Genomic DNA, 23,977 nt, shown 5'->3' on the forward strand with positions numbered 1-23,977 from the left:
GGCCGCTACCACTGCCAGTACTTTCGTGAATACCCTTGGTGCTGATGCTATCCCGAAGGGTAGCACTCTGAACTGGTAGTGTTTGTTCTCTATCATGAACCTGAGGTATTTTCTGTGCGCTGGCAACATTAAAATATGAAAGTACGCATCATGTCCAGTGTTGTCATGTAATCCCCTTGTGATAGCAAAAGGATCACTTCCTGTAAGGTTACCATGCAAAACTTTTGGGGCTTGACAAATTTGTTCGCTGGGCGCAGATCTAATACAGGGCGCATGGTTAGGTCCTTTTTGGGTACAAGGAAGTACACTGAATAAATACCTTCCGTTACCTGAGATGGAGGCACGACCTCTATAGCTCCTTTTTCCAGTAGCTGTTCCACTTCCTGTAGAAGGATGGCAAGGTGTTCTGGTGTCATGCATCGGGTTTGTATGTTGGGGAACTGTTGAATTACATACAGTAGCCGCGGGCTATGGTTGATAGTACCCAACGGTCTGATGTTATTCCCTCCCATGCTGGAAGAAACGATGTTAACCGGCCCCTGACCGGCGATGCATGGGAGGGGACCCGAATCTTCGGGTCATTTGCTGTTATTGGCCTGGGAGCCTCTAGGGGTAGAGGCCCGACCTCTCCCCTTGCCACGGCGTTGGCCCCTCTGATTGTACTGGCCACTATTACCCTGGTTAGAGGACCAGTTGTTGGCAGAGTATTGTTGTTGTTGATTCTGCTGCTGGCGTTGGCCACGAAAAAAGCGCTTATTGCCATAGCCGCGTCCGTTAGGGGGCCTAGAAATCTGGTCAAGGGTCTTGATTGTGTCAAACTCCTTTTTAGCATTTTCTAGAGCCTCATCAACTGCCTTACCAAAGAGATTGGTATCCTCTATAGGTTTGTTGATCAGGGAAGCCTGTGTTTCAGGTTTAAACCCCGAATTGCGCAGCCAGACATGGCGTTTGAGGAGTATCCCTTGGACTAGGGAACGCCCAGCAGTCTCTGCAGCATCTAAAGTGTTTTTAACGATGCTTTGGTTCACTAGTGTCCCTTCCGTGATTGTGGCCAGAAGGCGTGTACGCAGGGGTTCTGGTGCCTCTTCAGCGTCGCTACATAGCTTGCTCCACTGTGCGTCTGCGTAGCTTGCTAGTAAAGAGTTATTAGCGATCCTTGCTGAGAAAGCGGCGGAAGCTGTGATTCTTTTCCCCAGGGCATACAGCTTTTTCCCCTCCTTGTCTGGAGGTGCCTCGCTGGTGGACAGTGGCACCCCTGCCCTCTTCCTTGCATTTGTTACTACAAGGGAGTCTGGTACGGAGTGGCACCTGACCTACAAAGGGTCAGAAGGAGATGGACTGAAGAGTTTTTCTATTCGAGGGTTGACCCCTCTGACCAACGCAGGAGTGGATAGAGAAGGGGCGATTCTTCTTTTTACTGAGGCAAGGAGTGGAATGGTTTGACTGACAGGGGGTCTCTCCTTAATTACTTTTTCTACAAAGTCAATGTCAGGAGAGGTCTCCCCTGTGTCTAATTCGAAATGCGCTGCTGCTTTGCGCAACAGTGCATTAAACGTATGCTGGTCATCTATAGGAGATGTGTTCCTAATAGGCGAGTCTTTGGGAGGAGATGGGGTTATGGTATCAGGGTCAGAGTACGCTGATGGGGACTGCCAGGGGTGTGAGTTAACTACCTCTAGTTCTTCTCCGAAGCCCCCTGCACCTGTATCTGGATCTTCTTGAAAACCCTCCTCCTCTAGATTTCGTTCTTCCTCTACACCCAAAAAATCATCCTCTTCCTGAAAATGTTGTTCCTCTTCAGTGAGGTCATACACATCTAATTCCTCATGTGAAGGATTAAACAGCCTAGGAAATTTGACCCTGGGGTCCTCCCGGGGTCCTTCTCTTGGTCTTTTGGGTGTTGATAGGTTTTGGTTTTCCATAAACCTTTCCATTTTCTCCATACAGAAATGGAGTCTCTCCAGAGTTTCATGGGGTACCCCTGAGTAGTCGGGGGGGAGAGGGGGGGGGAATTAGTGTTTTCTGCCTGGAAACGCTTTGACCTCTCCCACAACGTCGAAGAAAGGTTTCCGTCGCTGTCTGAAAAGCCTTCCGGTAGGCCAGAAGTCCCTCTAGATGAAGGGGGCAGTTCCTGGCTCCCCTTCGGCTTTTTCGGCGTGTCTTTAGCCCTTTGCGCGGTTTTCGGCGTGTCTTTCATCGTCCGCTTTTGGGTATCGGCAGAAACAATCCTCGCTAGGCTCTCGACAAGTAAATTGTCTGTGGAGGTTTCTGGTCTCGACGTTACGGGCGTTGCATGTTCTTACATGGAGCGTTACGTCGGATGGTTTGGGGGTAGCGCCTTTATCTGTGGAAAGCCCAGTCGCTGGTCGCGGCTGCGTTTGCGAGTGGGGCTTTAGACTCTACGGTCTGAGGTAGACGCCGGGGTGCCCTGCATCTCCTTCGGCGCTGATGGATTCTTCGTCTTTGACGAAGAAGAGCCGTGGGTTGTGTGCTTATGGGATTGAGTCTTTTGTGCGTCCTTGTCGCCGGGGTGTTCATCCCCATAAGCAGGGCGTGAGCCGAGCCCGTCGGGGCCGGGGACGGACGTCGAGGAGCGCTCCCTCGAGAGGTTTAAGACTTCCGCAACAGAGGTCGTGTTATCACCTTCCTCGTCACTTTCCACGACGGCGGAGGCGGGTGAGGAATCGGACTTCGACATGGCGTAGGCCGCCCACCTCTTGACTCTACTTTCTTTTAGAGTTTTAGGTTTTAAAAGCTGACAAGCCGCGCAGCCGTCTTCTTTATGATCGAGGGGCAAGCAACGATTACAGCGTTTATGCTTGTCCTTCCAGGTGTACTCGCCCTTGCAGCGCGGGCAAAACCTAAAGGGTGTCCTCTCCATAGCTGAGGCAATCATTTGTGGTGATAACAACCCCGAGGGAAAGGGAAGGGAAAAGGAAAGGCATTCTCGAAGAGAAACAAGATAGTTCCACCCCCACTCTCCCCACTGTATGTTGGCCGGCGAGGCCAGGCCACGTGTGCGGCAGCGCCGAAGGATCTCCTCCGTCTCGTCTCCTCCGTCGAAGATCTTGTTCGGCAAAGAAACAGCTTTTCAGCTACGTCGAGGGGAGGGATCCATGTGTTAATGTAATAAGTCAGGACCAAGGTCCAGGAAATATGTTTTGCAATGTCTCTCGAGGAGCTCCGCGTAAAGGCGACCAAAAGCTGGGCGGAAAAAAACAATCTGAGGGACCTCGACGCGTGAGGGATTGTGGGTACACCGCACGTCACTATAGGGATAGTGTTACAGACACGCCTTGTCGACGTCCCCTTTTCGACTACGAAAAACAAAATGCAATACTCCGCAGTGACCATTGGATGTCGGACCTATACACAGCATGTGATTCTAAGCAGATTAACAAACATCAGAAACATGGTTTCATCCCAAAGGGAACCAAGTCCCCCTCCTCATCAAAGGTTGACCCATCTTTGACAAAAAGGGCTCAGAGGAAGTAGAGCATATTCCAGAGGCATGTCAGAGCTGACTACATCAAAATGGAGGGCAGAATCTGTGCAGAGGCCTTGGTGCCCGAAGAGAGGTCTGCCGGTGACACGAGTTGCCGCTCTCGGCGATCAGGCTGGAGCCCGGAGGCGTGTGGGAATGTTGCCCTTTGGGAGCTTTGCCAGTTTGAGGCAATGTGGCGGGTCCTATCGGAGCCAATGACGCCACAGCCTTGGCAAAGGTGTCGAGCATCTTCAAGGAAAAGCCTTCTCATTCCTTCTGGGTGGGGGACTGGGCGGGAAATGGTACCTGCAGGGCCACTTTTGGGGAATCCTTCGAATGTTGACTATTCTTTGAGGGTGAACCACCATGGGGAGTGGGACCTCTTGCAGTGCTTTTCTTTTCCTTCTCGGTACAACCTCGAACAAGACTTTGTGGAAGTAGGTGAAGAGCTTTGCGATGCTTTGCTGTTTGGCCTTGGAATGCCTGGATTGGCGTGAACTACATTCCTGTGCATCGTGCTTCTCCCACAAGCAGTAATGGCAAATCCTGCAGAGATCCGACACCAACATTTGTCAGCCGCAATCCATGCATGGTTTAGAACCTGAGGCCATAGTAGGTTTGGGCTTTCTTGATGAGAAAACAAAGAGCATGTTCCAGATGTGAACAGAGTGCATGGAAAAAAGGAACTGAGGTCACAGGGCGTGGCACCTCAATATATACTGGCCCTAATGTCATGTCTGATGCAGGGCTAGTAGAGCCGTATGGTGGAACCGATGCAGAGCCACTCTGCAAATGCAATATCATAGACGAGGAACCTGTGGGAGGAAGTAACCATTAGAATACACAGATTGACCTTTTTGGACTATGCTCTGACTGATGAGCAATAGTGATTGAGGACTGTCAGATACTACTGAATGGGCATGGGGCAGGGTGAAGATACATACCATGCAATTTTCATAATATACAAATGCTTCACTCCAACCACACCAACATTTTAGAAACATATAGAACATATATGCCATATATGAATTAAATAAACATGTTGCAACAGAGAATATTCCTTCCCTTCTTTTTTTCCCCAAAAGGCTGTATTTCCAAATGGCACAGTGGCAAAGGTTTCTCATTGCATACCTGCTGGTTAAGCTGATCCTCCAAACCTATCTTTGTTGATTGTAAGTTTGTTATCAAATCTTCAAGGCGGGCATGCACCTGTCAAAAAACAAACCATTGGCAAAGAGTATGACAGAATCAACCTATCATACAGGTATTAAAGCATCCGAAGCTTTAAAGGGAAAGTAAATTATTACAAAACATGCAGAATGTACCTAAAATAAGCAATTGCAATGATGATAGAACATATTTCTTAGACTACACGTTGACTGTATGCCATTTGTGGTGAGCTCAGCCACAATACAGCATTGTCAGACTAATCCTTGCGATATACTAAGAGGTTAGTTACCTTTAACACCAGCTCTCCTTCTCTGCTATCTTTCATATAAAGTCGCATTTTTGTTACTATATCCTACAAATGCACAGTTGTGAAAATGGTTCTGAACATAGCAGCTGTCCCTTTTGGTAACCATCAGGCATCACTTTACCGAGGCTTCTCTGCCTACATCCCAAGACTATGGCACCTCCGCCCCGTCAGCATCAGACCTGCTCCAACAGTTCAGAAAAGAACTCAAGACCCACCTTTTTCTCCTCAACACCTAGGCCATCACGTCGCCCGCGCCACCTGACTTGCTAGCTGCCGTCCGGCCCCCTCTCCTCCCAGCCTCCCTGTACAGCTACACCCTTCCTGTGTCCCTCTGTATCCTAACCCCCACTGTATATCTGTTTTGTTGTAACCTCTGAAAAGCGCTCCATAATACAGCTGTACTGTTGTAAAGCGCTCTGTTGCATCTCGAAGCTAGCTCCGCGCTCAATAAATACCATAATAATAGCAAATGTACAAAAGGCCCAACCCTTGTGCATCCATTTAAGAATCCCTGTCGGGAAGTACAGTTAGTTTGCATAGATGAAATTATAGGTACCAATGTGCCTAGGCTGCACAGGGGAGGCCAGCTAGGTTTTATGTGGTGTCCTAGTGTTTGATGTAAATAAATCTCCAGAACTGGGCTCTTAGCACATTTACATGTTTTCGAATAGTATAGCAATCGGTATGAAACGGAGCCGAAGCCCAGGAGGCCGCCTTATCTATTGAACAGTTTCAACACAGCTTATGGTCTAAATTGCTGGCAGCTTTTGTGCCAACGTTTGTACTGAAAGGCTTGTGGAAGGTATGCACCAATGTTAATATAACAATTTTTAGAGGTCTTCTTAGATAATTCTTATAGACACACAGGGCACCACAGCGGCTGATTTTCCTTTTGTAGAGATGAGCTACGTCCATTTATAATTAGCAGGATGTTGACCTTTGGTAACAGGATGTGTTGCATACTTAGGAAAAAAAAAGATTATACATTATTGCTAAACAAAAAAAATACATGTTTGTCTCCCAATATAAAAGGTTCTGTCTTTTTTCGATGATACAGTAGAGAGTACGGATGTAAAAGAAAGAGCACGTAAACAGAAGGCTTTCTGGTTTTGTTCTAAGTATTAAACTGAGTGTAGCAGATGCATCATTTTATGCGATCATTTGCTCTGCCACCTGTTGGCAATTTATTGCTGCACAAATGCAAAACAAATTCAAAGGCATTTGCTGATTTGGTAACTGGGAATTAGTGTTTAACTGGAGACTGTTCTGACAAAAGGTAATGGTTAAACTTTTAAAATATACAAAGTTCGCTGTTTAACCCGGTTATATAAATTTCAAATTCTCAGCAATTCGATTTGGAATTTTTTTTTTTTTAAACTAGTGACCACTAACCAGATCAATGATACCGTTCAGAACAATTAAAGGCCAATGACTGACCCGGAGAAAGTGGAGCAAACAGAAAATGGAAGCTAGCATGGGATACCTTTTGGAACAGTTCTGTGCTGCAGCTGAAAGTGCCTATTAATAGAGTTAACACTGTATTATTCAGCTATAAATGGTGTTGCCTACTCAAAGGAAACTCTTCTGGACTTGCCCTCTAGAGGTCAAGGGCAGATGTGAATATCACAACACAAGAATAATGCAGGACAATCCCTACTCAAAGGGGACATTCATAACATCAACAGGAACAGAGCAGCAGAAGTGATCCTGCACCTAAAATTCACATCTTTGCTTTGGATCTCCTATCTGCAGAGACGCAGTCCTAGAACACAAACCAATATGGAGGCAGCTGAAGTGCTCGGTGAGTAGAAAATGGCGAATCAAAATAACACACTGACCTGGCAGTGGGTCTACTGCGCCTACATGAACAGAAGCGCATCAGAAACAATGCAGGTGGAAGGGACACATGTTCATGAATGGGGCACCTACTCTGGAACAGTGGCAGAGCTTTAGCACGGCAAACCCCGGCGGCCCCGTCAGTAGATACACTACGAGAAGCAGAGAGAGAAGACGGCAAGCCCCAGAACGGGTACAATCTGCAAAGACCTAGTCAGGCTCAGAAGCGCCAAAAGACACTTGAGGTGGATGCTGGGTACATGCAGTCTGGACTGGGACCTCACTGTAAAGACTGTAGGGGGGTATCTGTACTTGTGCTCTCTATATGGCAGAGCAGAGGCACAGAGCTCCCCAGCCAAGATTTTCTATTTGGTAACGTGGACGAACAATCAAGGTTTAAGCTCTCAGGAGGTGATGCAGGCTTGTTCTTAAGTACAGTGTAGTCCCCAAGCACCCACAAAGGAACATCCACACACTGTTAGTGAAAGCACAGTTCTTTATATAAATAGGCTCAAGTTGTGTACACAATCACAATAACGCACTTTGTGCTCAAGATAATCTAAAATGATAAATATATACAGTTTCTATGTGGTACCACAATTACTTCTTAGATTCCATTACAATGCATCAACTGTACTCAGTTCAAATGTCATACAAATCAGTTAATAAAATGAACCAACAATAGACATAGAAGGAAAGCAGTTGGTTAAACAATAGGCAGAATACTTGGCCCCTACCACTATGCACAGTTCTGTGTGAGGATCCCCCCCACCTGGGCAGTCGGTAAATAAAGATATAATAGAAGCCTAGTCCATATATTGTTCAATATGAGTTATTTCCTTCTAAATAGTTCTACCACCTCAATGTACCTGGAATAGCAGAGTTTGACGTCAGGTCATCGACGGATCCTTCTTGAGCGGCTCCCTTTAAGGCAGGAACCACAGATCGTCGAGATCCGTCGAAGAAGTGGTCAACAAAGACGTTGAGGCCGCAGCTTCGGTCCTGGTGCTGCTTGTCGACGATCGGTCGCGGACATCCTGCGAAGATGAGGCGTGCAGTGCACCTCGACGACGATAGTTCGTTGCTGCAAAAGAATTTATGAATAACTTTGGCCCAGAGAGGGCGTCAAGTCGTCTGGCGTCTGTGCAGTCTTCGGGTGGCGGGAAACCCACCGGCGGATGCTCCTAGGCAGCATCGACTTTCTCCGGCGGGACAAAACAGTTGGCGGTGCTGGCGAGAGCATCCTTGAATTCAAAGAGTCTTAATCAATGGAGCGTTGCGGCTCCGGTCGACGGCGTCAAGCTGTCCCCACTTCTGGGCAACACAACTTCGACAGGCCTCCAGCGGTTATGGCGTTCCTCCGAATCCTGGTTGACGACGGTGGACGGCTGTCCGGTGCTCCTCTTCGTTCTCCTTGGCGATCCCCATCTCCGGTTGTCAGTCTTTCAAGGGCTGACTTCGAGGGCACTTCGGCGAAGGTTAGTGGTGCATGATGGTCCTTCGTAGCTCGGGAAGAGGTCTCTTGCCAGGTCCTCTCTCGGATCAGTCTCGACGGCACGGCGGCTTTCAGATTGCGTTGAAGGGAGACAGCAGTTAACCTTCTTCAGGCTTTGCTTTCAAGATCAAGCATCAGTTTCGACTTCAGCTTTTGAACGATTTCCATCAGTGAGAGGTCCCCAGATATACTGTTTGATCTCTCATTCACTCTGCTTGGTCACACTTGGGCAACCAATCATCCAGAAGGGCATTCATGCAGGCAGGCAGCCAATCAGGCTCATAGCGCATTCAGGCCATTCTCCGCCCTCCAGACACTCGCAACAAGGAATGTGTATTGGGACAAGTACCCAGCCATTCAGCACTCCACACTGCATTCAAACCAGTTTCGGGCAGAGCTGTCTCATTCATTGCGTTTCATACCAGAAACCAGGCACCCATAACATGAAGTGCATATTGGTCACACACTCCATTCACCCAGGTCCCACCCCAAGGGTATACCCACAACATACAGTCACTGGGAAGGCTCCAGCCAGTCTGGCATGGACTTCCCCGCAATACCATATATGGAACTTCCACCAAACAGCCTGTCAGGTGGAACGGACAGAGTCCGGGCTTCCCAGGACTTTGGGAAAAAACAAGGTAATAGGCAATAGAAAGCAAGAGGCCACAGGGGCCATCTTGTCTCCTATCAGGAATCAACTGATTCCAATGACAGGGCCTGGGTATCCCAAAATGGAGGATACACAGAGCAGCTGTCAAATTCAGCATGGAGCTGCCACCAGCCCATACCCTGCTCTGTGGGCCACACACATGCGCCCAAAAACATACACTAGGGGCACAGGGTTGTACCCCCACCCATGCGTACCATAAGGGTATCCCAAGGGTCTGTATGCCAAACCAAAAAGAGGAAGAGCTGCACTGCCAGGAGTCCCACATGGATTCCTAGGCAGAAAACAATACAGGACACACATGAAAAAGGACTAGAGGACAAGGACAGGGACAGGGAGGCCCTGTCCCTCTAATGCATTTCCAGCATAACACTCGCCCACAAAGAAACTAGCATAATTGTTTCTGGGGGCCAGGGTTCTCTCATACCTGCCATCTAGCCACACTTGGGATTCAGTTTAGGTGGCAGCTAGAATGTCAGCAGTGGCTGCCCAAAATCCAAATGGTGATTGTGCAGGCAGAAGGTTGTGGAGTGAGGGCAATCTATCCCTACCTGGAAGTGGCAGAAGGCAGAGCAGCAGTGGACACTAGACAATTGCCCAGCACCCAGAAATTACAGAGGAATACTTGAGCCCCAAAAAACGATTGAGCAAGAGTTTGTGCAGAATGAGGGAAATCAAAATCCCAACTGGACCCACTCACTATTTGGTGTTTTGGGGAACAACTATCAGTGAAGTGAGAGCTAGAGATGAAGTTCAAAGGTTCACGAGAGTTTGAACCAGAGTGACAATAGCATCACCACACAACAGTGTCACAAGCCATCCCAAAAAGACCCTTAAAATATCAAAAACAAGGAAAGAATCAGAATGACAACTTTTAAAACAACAGCTAAACATATTGTGTTCCTATGAACCATTAAATGCAACAGTTCACTAACAGAAGTTGGACTCATGTGCTGGTCCCTTGAGAAGGAGTGTCTAGTTTACATCGCCTGACTTCCTAACTGACAAACTAGAATTGAACCAAGACTCTAGAACAGCACCAAGACGATATGATAATGTGATCAGGGCTCAAATGGGAGAAAGGACCAGGCACCGAAACGTTCCTTGAGCGATGAATCCTAGACACCCTGAAACCAGAGTGTCGCAAAAGGTTTTGTATGGTGGGAAAAGAACTCAAGGTACAGGTGATTAGACACCACCTGAACACCTGTGAGCACTGTCAGGGCCGTTGGTATCCAAGCTTCTCAATTTCACAGACAGAAATACTATCCGAAAAGAACCCAGCAGAAGGGTGGACATGCCTAACCATCACAAATCCATACAAGTCTTCTCCTTATGACAGGCCTTGTGACAGTCATATTTTTTAGGCTGACCGATTGGGCTGGAAGAACCATGAGGGCCAGCCATGCCCACCGGCTATGTGATGTTTAGGGAGCGATACCTCAGCTGAAAGGACCAGAACTAAGACATGGGTATTTTAGGGACAGGAGGATAGCTTAGGAGAAATGCGGTTGTCTTGGAAGCAAGACAACGCAGAGCAACATCGGTTTGAATCCCAGTCACATGCTTAGGGTCTTGTCTCCGGAATTGAGCCCGTTATAAAAGATGAATTAGGGCCAATTGAAGGTCAACCATGTCTTTAATCAAAGATCAGGAAAGAGCCATGTAGCGGGGCAACAGGGTAGTTGGGAGAGAACTAAACCTAGGCGCAGGTCACCCTTTTCCCTCAATTAGGTTGACAAGAAGCCAGGGACCCGAAGAAAATAGGGCCTTTTGTTCCACAGAATAGCCAATATATCCCAAGAGGTTTTGCTTGTCAGACTGTTCTGAGCCTCCATTCAGAAATTAGCACCTGTGGTGGAACAATGCAATGCTGACAGCCAAGCAGGATTCAGGCCTCTCTGGGGGAATATGTGCTGGTATAACCGTGGATCCCGATGCCTGTCAGGATTAAAAGTTGGACACCGGGTGCCTTCTCTGCATGTGCTTTCCCCACTATTCTCGCCACTCACAATCTTCCCCTTTCACTGTTCTGCAACTTACCTGGCCCCTACTGCTCGCTATACGCTGCTTACTACGATCTCCACGCCCCAACCTTTCCGCGGGACCACGTTCTCCATGCTGTTCATCCTTTAGCATGGTGTGACAAATCTGGACAATTCATCACTTCTCTCCAGAGAAGAGCCACCCGTGAGGTTAGGAGGTAAGCCTGCTCCACAAGAACCTCCCTAGCGGTCTGTGCAAGTGGAACCTCACTGGGAATGACTCCCCTCTAGGGGACAAGGACCCCATTCCTAGATGGAACTCCCAGCCCAAACCACCTTGTCTGCTTATATGGATGTTGGTAAGACGTTGGCATCTCTTTTAGAGACTATATTCAACACATATTCTTTAATGTCCCTACTGGCTTCAAGTAATGCTCAACGTCGTCTGAATACCATGGTCAAGGAAGATGGACACAATTATTGTTGAACCGGTATGCAGATCCGAGCCTATGTAGCAATGACGTCCTGGAGGGGTGAAGCCAAGTCGTGCCACAGAGCCAGCAGTTGCGTGAGTGGAGAGAGACCGACTAGCTGGCAAGAGGCTCCAGTCAGGGAACAAGACTCGACAGGAAGACAACCGTCTTCTCTGATGGCACGAGCCCTGACTAAGAGTGGTGGGCCAAGGGCTCAGCAACGGACACAGAGGCCAGAGTCTGTAGAGGAGCCCGGATCGCCGAGCTCCATCTGATAAGCACTTGTTCAGCTGGAAGCGGCACCATACAGAAAAGGCCACTGTTGTGTTGGGGATGCCAGTAAATCCTGGAACGGTTGGTTTCATGGAGTACCGAAACCCGACGCAGGTATGGAACATGGTGGGAAAAGGGTACAAACATTGTATTACACAGCTGGAATAGCCGCCAAGAGCATGAGACCTTAAGAGAGTTTACTGGGCACAGGACCCACGAAAGCAGAAGGGAAAAGTGAAAACACGGTGTGTCACGGCTAGAACAGCTGCCAAAAGTATGAGAAGGAAAGCGAAGCTCAGGTGCCCAAATCCGCACTAAGCCAGGGGGAAAATGATGCAAACATTATATGTCCAGGCTGCAATAGGTGTCTCAAGTAAGAGGAAGTGAGAGAAGCTAATGGGCACACAGCCCCACTAAAAGATAGCGAAAGAGATATGAACATGGTTTGCCAAAGCTGGAATAGCCGATTAGGCTAGTGAATATTGGAGTTGTGAAATAAAGACATCCACAAGAGAACCACAGGACATTGGGGAATCCCAATAACCTAAGATGGGAGACAGAGTTGTCTTACCAAGTAATCCTGAAGAGATTTGGACATTTGAAAATAAAACCTGAGAAAAGTGGCAAAATAAGTGGTTTTCTTTATCAAAGGGGAGAGACAAACCCATACAGAAGATACTTATAATTTCTACAAAGACTATCTGGAGATTGTGTAAATTATACCATTGAACACTAAAGAACTTTGAGACTGTGAGCAGGTCTACTACAATTTGGGCCAGACAGAAGGCCACACCGAGGCTGTTGTGCTAGCCTCGCTTTTTCCTTTCCATAGGTGTTCTCAAAAGTGGTAGGGCCAGTTAGTTGTTAAGATTCATTCACAAGACATTTACTTTGGACTTGATGTGCACCCTTAGTTTTAGTTTACCACGTAGGGAACTTCGCTCATAGCGATAGGTCTAGTTAGCCCTTTTTCTTTTAATTTCTTTTAATTTAAATAAATCCGTAACGTGTCGGTTCCTCCTCCTTGTTCACCACAGTACCAACAATCCTCCTTCCAACCCGTTGGCTTCACGTAATACTGACCGTTATCCGAAGGACGCCAGAGAGGAAGGACGACACACATTTTCTGGCTGTGATTAAGTACATGCATAGAATACGAATTGTGATTGGAGAGAGACTGGGGAAGCCGTGTGCAACTCCTACGCAGGGAGGAGAATTAACGGTATGCAGAGGCGAGCCTCTGGAAACAGATTCTGGAGGGGCAGAGCTATGCAGAACTGCAGAGCCAGTGATAGCATAGCAGGAACGAAGCCCACTAGCTGGAGGCTATGAAGCGGGTACACTGATCAAGAAGGAGGCTCTGAGCAAGAAAGAAGTCCAGATGGAAAGCTAACCTTTCTCTCTGGTGGCGTGACCATGAAAGCTAAGTGTTGGACCGGGAGCCCAGCAACCAACGCCACAACCAGAAAGGAGGCTTGAGTCTACATGTTCCATACAGCGAGAACCAGTCCAGGTGGGACGAGCAAGAACAAGGAGGCGAACACTCCTGCCATGAAAACGTCAGCGAAGGCAACAAGCTGCAGCGTCAGAGACTGTTGCAATCATTCCTGGTATGGAACACTAGGAAACCGAAACAAGCACAAGACCCAGGTAATCTGGAATGAGAGTGTTGCTAACTTCACACGTCAAGGCTGGAGAAAGCACTTGGATGGTGAAAGCCTGACAGCATGGAACAGGCATTAAGCCCAATGTAAAGAGAGTGAAAGAGACCCAAGTAATATCTATGAAGGACGGGGAAGCCACGTTCAGAAAGTGAGAGATTTATATAAACACACGTCTTGTGGACCAGGAAGTCAAAGGAATATGTGCGATTGTGTCCAGGCTGGGGAGGCCAAGAAATGTATCAAAAGGGTTTGAATTGAGAGGCATCAAACCTATAACAAAGCCACAGGACTTTGGGGAGTCCCAGTGACACACGAAGTGAAGCAATGAAGAATGAATAAAAAAAAAAGTAATTCAGGTGGGATTTGTACTACTGGTAAAGGCTAAATGAATTCTAGAGGAATTCAGCCAGTGGTAAACGAGTGAGATAAAGCAAGAAGAATGGTCTTTTGGTTGCCCAGAGAGGGGGAGAACAAGAACTGTATGCAAGATATTAATATTTTAAGTGATGTACTGTACATGAGCACTAGATATCGTGTAGGGGTATTCTACTAGAACTTTGAGAAAAGTGCTCCAAGAACCAGGCCAGGCAGAAATACATGCCTAGCTTGTTCTGCAAGCCTCTTTTTCTAAAGCGCTAGGGCCAGTTAGGAACTCAGGAATTTGGATTCAGGTCTCTTTATTTTGGACTACCACGAGCACCCTTACTATTTGCTTACAAGGCATGGAATCTCCCTCATAGTGCTAAGACCAGTTAGGCATTTTCTTTTTATTTTGAATAAACACATTTCTGAGGCACGTGGATCTGCTTAGAATAACAGGCTTTGCATAGGTCGACATCTAGTGGTAGGTGTGTAGTATTGCATGACTTTTCTTCGAAGTTCGCCAAGGGACGTCCCTCAGATTGTTTTTGCTACTTAATCTTGACTTTAATCCTAACTTTATTGGTTGTTATTCTGCCTTCGACTGACACTTCTTTGACAAACATCTTGCCAGCAGAAAATCTCTGCGAATGTCTCAACTACCGGCTGCCACCCACATAAGGCTTTAGCCTTACAGCAGGACGATTGGGGGTTTTCAACATTCTTACTTTTTCTTTAGAGAATGCCTTTTTCCACTTTCTTTTGCACTTGTCTGGCTGCCTTAATATTAATTTACAATCAAGGAAAGGACTTCTTTAAATTTTGTCCATCCTCTAACAAAAAGTTCCAGAGGAAAGACACCCATCAGGTCTGTAACCACTGTGTTCCCCGTCATCACACTGAGGAGCACTGCACGTCATGCAGGTTATTTCGCCCTAAGATGCTCAAAGAGCGATGTATGAAATGCTGGGCGACCTACGCCTTTTAGTCCGAATCCATGTGTCCCACTGGCGCCGATGCCTCAGAATATGAACAAGGCAGCGACCGCTCTTTTTTGGAAGCCGATGACATAATAGAGGAGTCGGTAGACTCCTGCATGTCTTTCCCGAGCCTTTCAGACCCCCGTCGATGGTTCCTTTTTCCATGCCACCGAAACAGCTGTCAAAACAACATTTTCACCCAAAGCAAAAGGAAAAACACACTAAAACACCAGAACAACTTCCTACATATGTTGGGGCTACTGGGTCCCCTAAAACACAGTGTCACTACATCAGTAACTTCTCCTGGGTATACTAAAGCTACTAAAACAATGTCCCAGTCCCTGCATCGCAAGAAAAAAGCTGTGGACCCAGAAGAAGTTGTGTTCCCCCTTCCAAATACTGCTAGAACAGGTACATGGACTACAGACAGATTTATGCAAACCATGGACAAAGTTTCTGAATTTGTGACATTTATGGATACATTTCCATTGAAATGGAATACACTTCTTTTAGAAGAGGGTAACCCTATTCCAAACTCACCTAGACTCCAGTTATCTCCCAGACATTCAGTTATTGATATCACAGATCAGTCATCCAATATATTTCAGGATGACCAAGATGACCATTATTATAACCAATTGCAACTTGACCAAGGGGATGACGGTCAAGGTACTCCTGGATGCAGATGAGCTAGATATCATTTTTGGGGACGATGATCCTATAGATCAGCCAGGCGACACATCTATAGATGACCAGCTTCTTTTAAATGACTTGCTTAAAAGAGCAGTTGAACATTTCAAGATTCAAACTCAAGATTCGGTACCAGACTCCGATTTTGTAAATCATATCCTGAAGGAAAAAAGGCCTATAAGTCAGCCAATCCCTTTGTTGAATTCCATTTAAAAAAAGAATGTCCCCTTCCCTGCTTACTCCATCCCTTACACGTGTGGTTAACCCTCAGGTGGAAAAAATATTCAAACCCACACCTTCAGACCCCCTTTACATCTGTGGCCACGTTAAACCAGATTCTCTAGTGATTACAACTACTAGAAAACATGCGGGCGTCCCTTTATCAAATGCAGAATCACCTCCAGATAAAGAATGTAAAAAGCTTACATGATGGGGAAAAGAGTAACCACATCTGCTCCTTACTCTATGCACATTGCTAATACCACTCTATTAGCTAGTTATAATGACACGCAGTGGGGGTTCCTTCAAAACAATTAGACAATTTAGACAAGGTCCCTGAGCCAACAAAATCTCAATTACTAAAGATTGTTAAAGAAGGAAGGCAGGTCACACACAATATTTTAAAGAACACTCTTCATTCTGCAGAAACAGCAGGCAGAATTATTGCAGAGGGAACTTTATTAAAACTGTATTCGTGGCTTTGTAATTCCGGGTTTAAACCAGAAACTCAGGCCACCCCCATTAATGTGCCAGTGGAAGGATCAGTCTTGTTTAGTAAAGCTGTATACGATGCCTTAAAAACAGCTAAAAAAGAACACGAAAAAAATCAGATCTCCAACAAACCATATGTTCAAAATGAGGTATTCAATACCTGCTGGTCCTTATGTACCCAAAGCTTCTCAAGACCCACACAGTCAGGGTTCTCCTCTGGCTCTTCTGCCTGGTACTGATCACAGGGAAGCATCCTCTCACTACCAAACCGCCCAACAGCGAGGCTTTAGTCAACAAAAAGGTTGGGGTAGAAACACAACCACTAGAGGCTCCTCTACCCCGACCAGCAAATGACTCACACGTTAGGTTCCCCTCCCATGCATCCCCAGTGGTAGGTCCAATTACTTAATTCACCCATGCATGGGAGGAGGTCACATAAGATCAGTGGGTGCTAATGCCAGTAACCAATGGATATTCCATCGAATTGCTTCAAAAACCACAGCACCATCCACCAAGAACAAGAAGGATGTCACGAGAACACTAGCTCATCTTACAGGGGGAAATATAGACTTTACTACAAAAAGGAGCAATAGAAATCGTCCCTGTTCAAGGGGTAAACTAGGGTATCTATTCAGTGAACTTCCTTGTAACCAAAAAGGACCTAACCATGCGCCCTGGATTATATCTGCGTCCTGCAAAAAAGTATGTCAAAGCACACAAATTCAGGATAACTACCCTACCGGCAGTAATCCCACTTCTAAAACAAGGGTATTACATGGTAAAATTGGCTATGAAAGATGCATACTTATTGCCATTGCACAGAAAATACCTAAGGTTCAAATTAGTAACAACACTACCAATACAGGGTGCTACCATTCGGCATAGCCTCAGCATCAAGGGTATTCACCAAAGTGCTTGCAGTGGTAGGAGCACACCTACGCAGACAGTTAATCCCAGTGTACCCTTACCTCAACGATTGCCTGAAGAAAATCAAGTCTCGTCCCAAGCCAGGTGAAACAATTTCTCAGGGCATTAATTTGCACAGAAGACAATGTATTCTCAGCCGCCAACAAGAGGGTACAAAACATGCTCTTCCAAATCCCACAATATGTTCCCAGTCAGGTAACCCTAAGAAAGGCAGTGCGCCTTCTTGGGATGATGGCCTTGTGCATTTACCCAGTGCCACATGCTCGGTTGCGCATGCGCCTTATGTAAGAGTGGCTGGCAAATCAACGGTCACAAACAAGCGGTCAATGGGACAATCTAGTGGTCGTTTCGCACTGCCTTGCTCACTCTCTGCAATGGTGGACAAGAGAAAACCTTGTCATGGGGAAATAATTCAACACTCCTGAGGTACAAGCCACTCTATCTCACAGGGTGCAGCGTACGCTATCTCCAACACAGCATACACAGAGTGTGGAAGCAAATGATGATTTTCCTGGAATCCCTTTTTCATTAATGGTTGAGGACACTGTGTTTGCCAAATTGATGCGCAAGTGGCAAGTCTTGTGAAATTTTGTTAAATTGAAAGGTGGGGGCGGGAGGGTGGATCCATCGAGGGCCTTATTGAGGTTTATACCAAGTCAGCCATACCTACATTGTTATATGTTTAAGGAAGGCATGGTATCAACCAGTGAAGACAGACACAAGTGATCACAGTTCAAGGGTGTTTATTGAACTTCAATGGGTTGAACACCTATCTAACTCTAAATTTAAGGGCGGGAGCAAGCTACGACCATCAAATAATAATAGCGCAGTCCTAGTGGAGTCTCTGTCAAAATAAAAGGGCCTATACGAATAAACCTATTGCCAATCCTTACTTCTAAATACAAATGGTGTGGGAAAATGATGTATGCAAAAGAAAAGTGATCAAGAAACAATATGTCAGGATAGTTGAGCAGTTGGTTTCCCTTCCCCATGTTTTTAGCATGGGACAAGGTGGCACACTTGAGCTTCACACACACTCTGGCTTCTCTGCCACGAGGATGCAGTTCTACACATAGGTATCTGGGCCTTCTGCGCCAAAGTCTCTTTCCCAATAAAAGTCTCGTATTGCAGAGTGCCGGGCGTAATAAACAAGTACCAAAGTTCCTTTCTCATCAGGATTTTCACATTCACAAGTTCTCAGGTTTATTGTTCACCAAGGGTCTCCTTCAGTTGGGCTTGGACCCCCTTAAACACAAGTTCACAACTGGTCTCCCTCGATCGGGCTCAGACCACGGGTCTCCCTTTATAATGAGACCTTCTACTCTCCCTTTCTTTGCTTTCTTTTTGTTATCAAAATTCGAAGACTTCCGACTGTACAGCGTATTTTTCTTATACCATCACAGAACCATTTCGATTCACTTCATCCATAAGTTTTCTGACACTTCTTGGCTGGGTACATCACACAGAGACCTTCAATTGAGCATACCCGCGGTGCCGGACCACTCTGTTACTTTGTCTCGTACCTGCTCTGATTCATATTAAAGTTCAAACATTCATCGCCAATTGAGCGTTACTCTCATCTTTTATCACACGCATTAATATTCTTCGGTCTTGCACTCTTCATACAATGTTTCTGCTTGCAATCTTGACTTCAACACAGACCGGTCTTGCTTCGGTCTCCACAACTCACCGGCTGTGTTGATTTCTCTGGCGCTGCTTTGATCCTGGAGCCAAGTATGGTACCACAGCAGCTGCTCCTCTCCGACTCGGCCAGTCATGCAGGAGGGCCCCGGGTATCGCAAACACACAATGCAGGATTCGTCAATCTGGTTTCCTGGCCTTATGCCTTTTAATCTGAAGGTTTCTGGAAAGTAACGGTTTTTCGCCAGAAAAGACAAGGGTATCTCTCTCCTTGCTCTCTTTTCCGCTTGCTGCCTTTCTACCCTCGTTCAGGTGCCGCCTGGAAAACGCTGTTCCTTGATGTGCTCACGTGCTGCGCCTTTCATCGGTGTGTGGAAGCTTAATGGAAGTCAGGTGTGAGTTGTTAACAGTAATTGCCTGACCATAGGAGTGGAAGATGTCAGGTACTGTGCTTGTGAATGAGTGTTTTCTCCCAGAGCGGGCTGTCTGTGTGAAAGTGTTCGTGTAGGGAAGGGCGAGGGGTTTCAGTTCCCATGTATCCTACCTGGTAGGATGAAGTAAAGTAAAGGGGTTATGGAGGGAGGGGGGCGGGGGGTACCGCGTCTCGCCATCAGGTGTACCACTTCGCGAAGACCCCTCACCCAGGTGATTATCACGCACTGGTCTACCCCCAGGCTCTGGATCCAAAAGCGATGGCTATGCCCTGGCCACCTGAAAGAAAGATTCCCCTTGGGGAATAGCGAGTGAGGCACCCTCTGGTTTCTCACAAATGGCATTGAAACCATGATGGGTATTAGCACTATCTGGCTGAACAGAATTGAGGGGAAACTCCTGGTATCACTGCTTGGGCTCCCCAAATCCACCTTGGTCAAGGCAATGCGGATAGAATTACGACTGACCTCACTCGCCACTTGTTGGAAGATGAGGTGTGCCCGCATGCTCACCAAGATCTTAGAGGGAGAGTGTGGAGAAACTAACAACACCTTTATGGTGAACCTGTGAACACATCATAAAACTAGACCAGGCAACATGGCCGCTGCTAGATTGAAGGATATAGTTCAGGGACATCTCAAAGACATAGGCCTTGATATGTAAGAAAGTATCTATCCTGGTGTATTCTTGGGGGATTTGAGGAAGCGATCATTGTTGTGGGACAACTCAAATACTATGGACCTACTATCGCAGCACAAACGCAATGTAGAATTTGTAAAGCAGGGGTCCCAGTGAGGTAAAGCCACTTAGCTGCATCACTAAATATTGCAGTTTATCCTCACAGCGCTTTATCCTGTATTTAAAACACGGCACGTAGAAAAAGGAACCCAGAGAGTTGAGGGTATGTCGTATTTGTGATACTGCGATAGAAACCCGTAAACACATTTTAACGGAATGCCCGGAATGAACTGGTCTCTATGTAAAAGGGTATGAGAGGTTCACTTCAACGTTCAGGGATTGGCAATTAGACCAATTCTGGTCTTCTCTCTACTCGGCTGAAACTCTCATTGTGGCAGTGGCAGGACATATCTGGGACATTGCCAACATTATTTTGACTCAATAGAACAACTGACCCAGTGAAATTAATTGATGTGTAACCTAGGTTGTATTGAACATCAAGGTGTTTACCTTTCTGAATATGTTTTACTTGTATCATCAACTTTAACAGGTGTTTTAATTGTTGTATCTTATCCCGTATGTGATTGTAATATCTTGTTTTACTTTTTTCTTATATGTAATGCAAAAGCTTTTAATTAATCATAAGCATAATAAAAAATAAATAAAAAAGATAAAGCACATCAACCTTCTAGAACTATTGGCGGTGTTCAAAGCCCTAAAAGCCTTTCAACACTGTGAGAAACCTGACGGTGTCTCTCTGGCTAGTCCCTGTGGATCTATCATCCAGGTGGTCAGGACACAGCCATCGCTATTGGATCCAGTTCCTGGGGGTGGACCAGTGATGAAGGACCACTTGGATGGGGGGTCCCTGGGGAGTGGGACACGGTATGCCCCTTCTTTCAACACCTTCTCCCCATCCTACCAAGTAGGATATTCCAAAACACTGGCCCCCCTTTTTCCGACACAAACACGTTCGCACAACACTAAAGCAACACCAGAGCTGTTTACCGGACATGTCCCAGTACAAGGGTCAGGCAATTGACCAGTGTCTGACTGACTGACTGAGAGACACACACACACACACACACACACACACACACACACACAGGGATATGATATGGCATCTATAACGCGCCTATACACAAGTGTATCAAGGTGCGACAAGGCAAGGGGGGGAACAGAGGGAAGACAGACAACGATCCTACTAGGCCAGGTGTCATTCCAATTGTGCAAATACATGGGAAGGGGGAAAAGTGCAGGGGTGGTGGGGGGTGATCGGGAGGGGACAGTGCAGTACATGGGATGATAGAATAAATAAGCAATAAGTGAAAGAATAGCCAGGAGGTGGCAGGTGCAACGGTTAGTGCAGACATCAGGTGTCGAGTGCTGGTAGTGGGACTGTGGGGATACAGAAACAGTCCCCAAGTGCGGGGGTTGCAATGAAGGCAGTGCAGGTATGTGTGACTGGTGGGGGAGGGACCTGGGCCCGAGATCAGAGGGTGGCCAGGTAACAAGTAGTTTCAGCCAGGTCGTCAGCAGGGGAGAGGAGAGAAAAAGCAAAGGCAAAGAGAGAGGTTTTGAGGTGCTTCCAGAAACTGAGATGGTTCTCAAGTTTCAGAGAGGCAGGGAGGCTGTTCCAGAGGAGAGCCCCAGCCGAAGAAAGATCTACCACCAACTCGTTGTTTGGAGAAGCGACTGACTCTGAGTGAGTTGGAGGCGGCTGAGCGAACAGCTCGAGAAGGAAGATATTTGGGAAGAGAGTAGAAGGTATTGAGGCCCCAGAAGTACTTGTGGACAATGCAGAGGGTTTTTAACTTAATCCTTGCAGCCACCGAGAGCCAGTGCAGAGATTTCAGTCCTGGAGAGATACGATCCCTGGGCTTGAGGCCAAGGACAAGTCTTGCAGTCCTGTTCTGGATGAGTTGCAGAGGGCGGAGAGTAGTAGCAGGCAGATTTAGAAAGAGGCTATTGCAGTAGTCCAGCCTAGAGAGAACCAGATCTCTGGAGGTGTCTAGTCAGACAAATGGTCGACACAATTTGGTCAACAGGACAAATGATCGATTTTTTTTTTTAGTTATATATATTTTTTTTTAGGTTTTCGTTTAGAGAAAAAAAGGGGTTTTTAGGAAAAAGGGGCTTGGGGGACCCCCCCCCCCCCCCCCAAAAGTGGAGAAAAAAAAATCGACCATTTGACCTGTCGGCCTTTTGGTGTCGACCATTTGTCCTGTCGACCATTTAGATTCGACCAGTTGACCTACAACCATCTCTGGAGACAGTGAGCTTCTGGGGGAAGGAGAGGAAAGGAAGAATACCTCTGAGGAGGTGCAGCTGGTTGTGTGACTTCTTAGAGATGTCAGAGATGTGAGTGTAGAGTCGAAGATGACCCCAAGGTTTTTAGCCTCACAGGTGGGGGCAGGCAGGGGACCAAGAGAGGCTGGCCAGAGAGTGACAGGAAAGGAGGGAGTGGGTGTGCCGATGAGGAGAATCTGTCTTACTGGCATTAAGGCAGAGATCATTGGCGGCACACCACTCCTGGATGGCAGACAGACAATCAGCGAGAGGGAGAAGAGATGGCTGAGGGTAGCCTGAAAATGAGCTGAGTGTCATCTGCATAGCACTGGAAGTTGGGGCAGAGCGCGGCAATACAGTGGGCAAGAAGTGCCAGGTATTGGTTGAACAGCCAGGTAGAGATAAAGAGGAGAGGAAGGACCCAAGTTGAACCTGGAAGGGTCGGTCAGAAAGGAAAGAAGTCAGGATAAAAGGTGGAGCACGAGAGCACAGGACGAGCAAGGCAGACCGCACGACGCAAGAGCAAACTCAGCAGAGCAATTCAAGAGGAGGAAAAAGACGGCGCATACTGAGGGGGTGACAAGGAGAGAAGCGACCTTGCCCTTTCTGACCAAAGCCTGTGAAACCTCCACAGAAGGAATCATAAGACAGCAAACAATAGCCAGCTTGTGTTGCAGCTGATGTCTAGGGTGCAAGAGACCCTCCTCCGCTGATAGAGCCGGGGAGAGACGCTGGTCTCTGTGGTACCAACTATTACTCTGAAGAGGAAGAAAGCCAAGCGGTTCATCACAGCTGGTGAGTCGAGGGGAGAGCCGATGAGAGGCCGAACTGTGTTGAACGAAAAGTAGCAAATGGGCAATTTGAACTTTGAAAGGTTTAAAGAAACTATTCATGAAAGATGGGGAAAGCCACAGCAACAGAGGCATCCGGCATCACGTGGGTGCTCACGCAGGAAACTTTGGGCGATTACTGGAGTGTATACTACCGTTACCAGAAAGCCTTGAGAAAAGTGGTCATACAGGGATCTTGTAAAAGCCTCTGTACTGTTTTGCTTTTCTGACACGTGTAATCACCTCTGAAGTACTCACCCTATTACACTGACCAAAGGTTAGCGGAATCAGGGAGGCAATAATACTCACTGAAACACATAATTGTAGTATAGTTGGCTCTTTACAGGCCCTTTATTCACAATCTGAATATAAGCATACAAATAACTATTGGAATAAATGCAATTGGTTACACAAACACAGACTAAGATAGTTACAAAAGGGTCTACATCACCGTTAGTACAGTTGTAGGAGAAAACTTCATCTCAGCAACGACACTACCCAGTCGCAAGGCAGGTAGGCATAGAGATCACACATGCTAACGGGTCCTGGAGCGGAACGTCCTCCATCTCAGCGAGACTTCATCACCCAGGGTTCGAAAAATATCCGAATCCTCCTCAGGATACCTCCCTTCTTATGGGGGAACAAATCCCTGCCCCTCATGGGTTGCAAACTGTCCCTGTCTGAAGGACAGATAGCAAGTATGGGAAGCAAAGAATGGAAAAATCTAGACAGTGGTGGAAAAATCCAGTTCGTCTTCCACACCCTCATTCCCTGCACCCCTTATCATTGCACATCTCTGACTGCCTTCTTGGCTCGTCCTTGAGCGAACAATACAAGAACTATCCTTCATAGTGAGCTCCTCCGTTTCATAATATAATATTACAATCGTTGCAGAATTCATGTCTGCCGTCTAACTGAGCCCACAGAAATGTAGACTTTCATTGTGGTTTGGAAGTGAATTTCCAAAATGGGCGTGCACCGGCGCCATGTTTTGGCTAATTTTCGCACACGCATTACAACCGTTGAAAGTCTTTGACCGACAGATGATTGGGAAACTAAGGGAAATTAATGCTGCTTCTTGA

At 46.9% G+C, this 23,977-nt stretch overlaps 1 protein-coding gene across 5 annotated transcripts in view; it reads right to left on the reverse strand.

Moving 5' to 3' along the window:
* The window catches only part of ANKRD26 (ankyrin repeat domain containing 26), a 915,250-nt gene that overhangs the window by 222,388 nt on the left and 668,885 nt on the right, over positions 1 to 23,977 (reverse strand). For all 5 annotated transcript variants that reach the window (XM_069627947.1, XM_069627948.1, XM_069627949.1 and 2 more), the window contains one exon: positions 4,616 to 4,693. In XM_069627947.1, coding sequence (XP_069484048.1) covers positions 4,616 to 4,693 — 78 coding nt within the window. The remainder of the gene's footprint in view (positions 1 to 4,615; positions 4,694 to 23,977) is intronic.

Source organism: Ambystoma mexicanum, chromosome 12, assembly GCF_040938575.1.
Source record: "Ambystoma mexicanum isolate Mex_15411 chromosome 12, UKY_AmexF1_1, whole genome shotgun sequence".
Taxonomy (NCBI): domain Eukaryota; kingdom Metazoa; phylum Chordata; class Amphibia; order Caudata; family Ambystomatidae; genus Ambystoma; species Ambystoma mexicanum.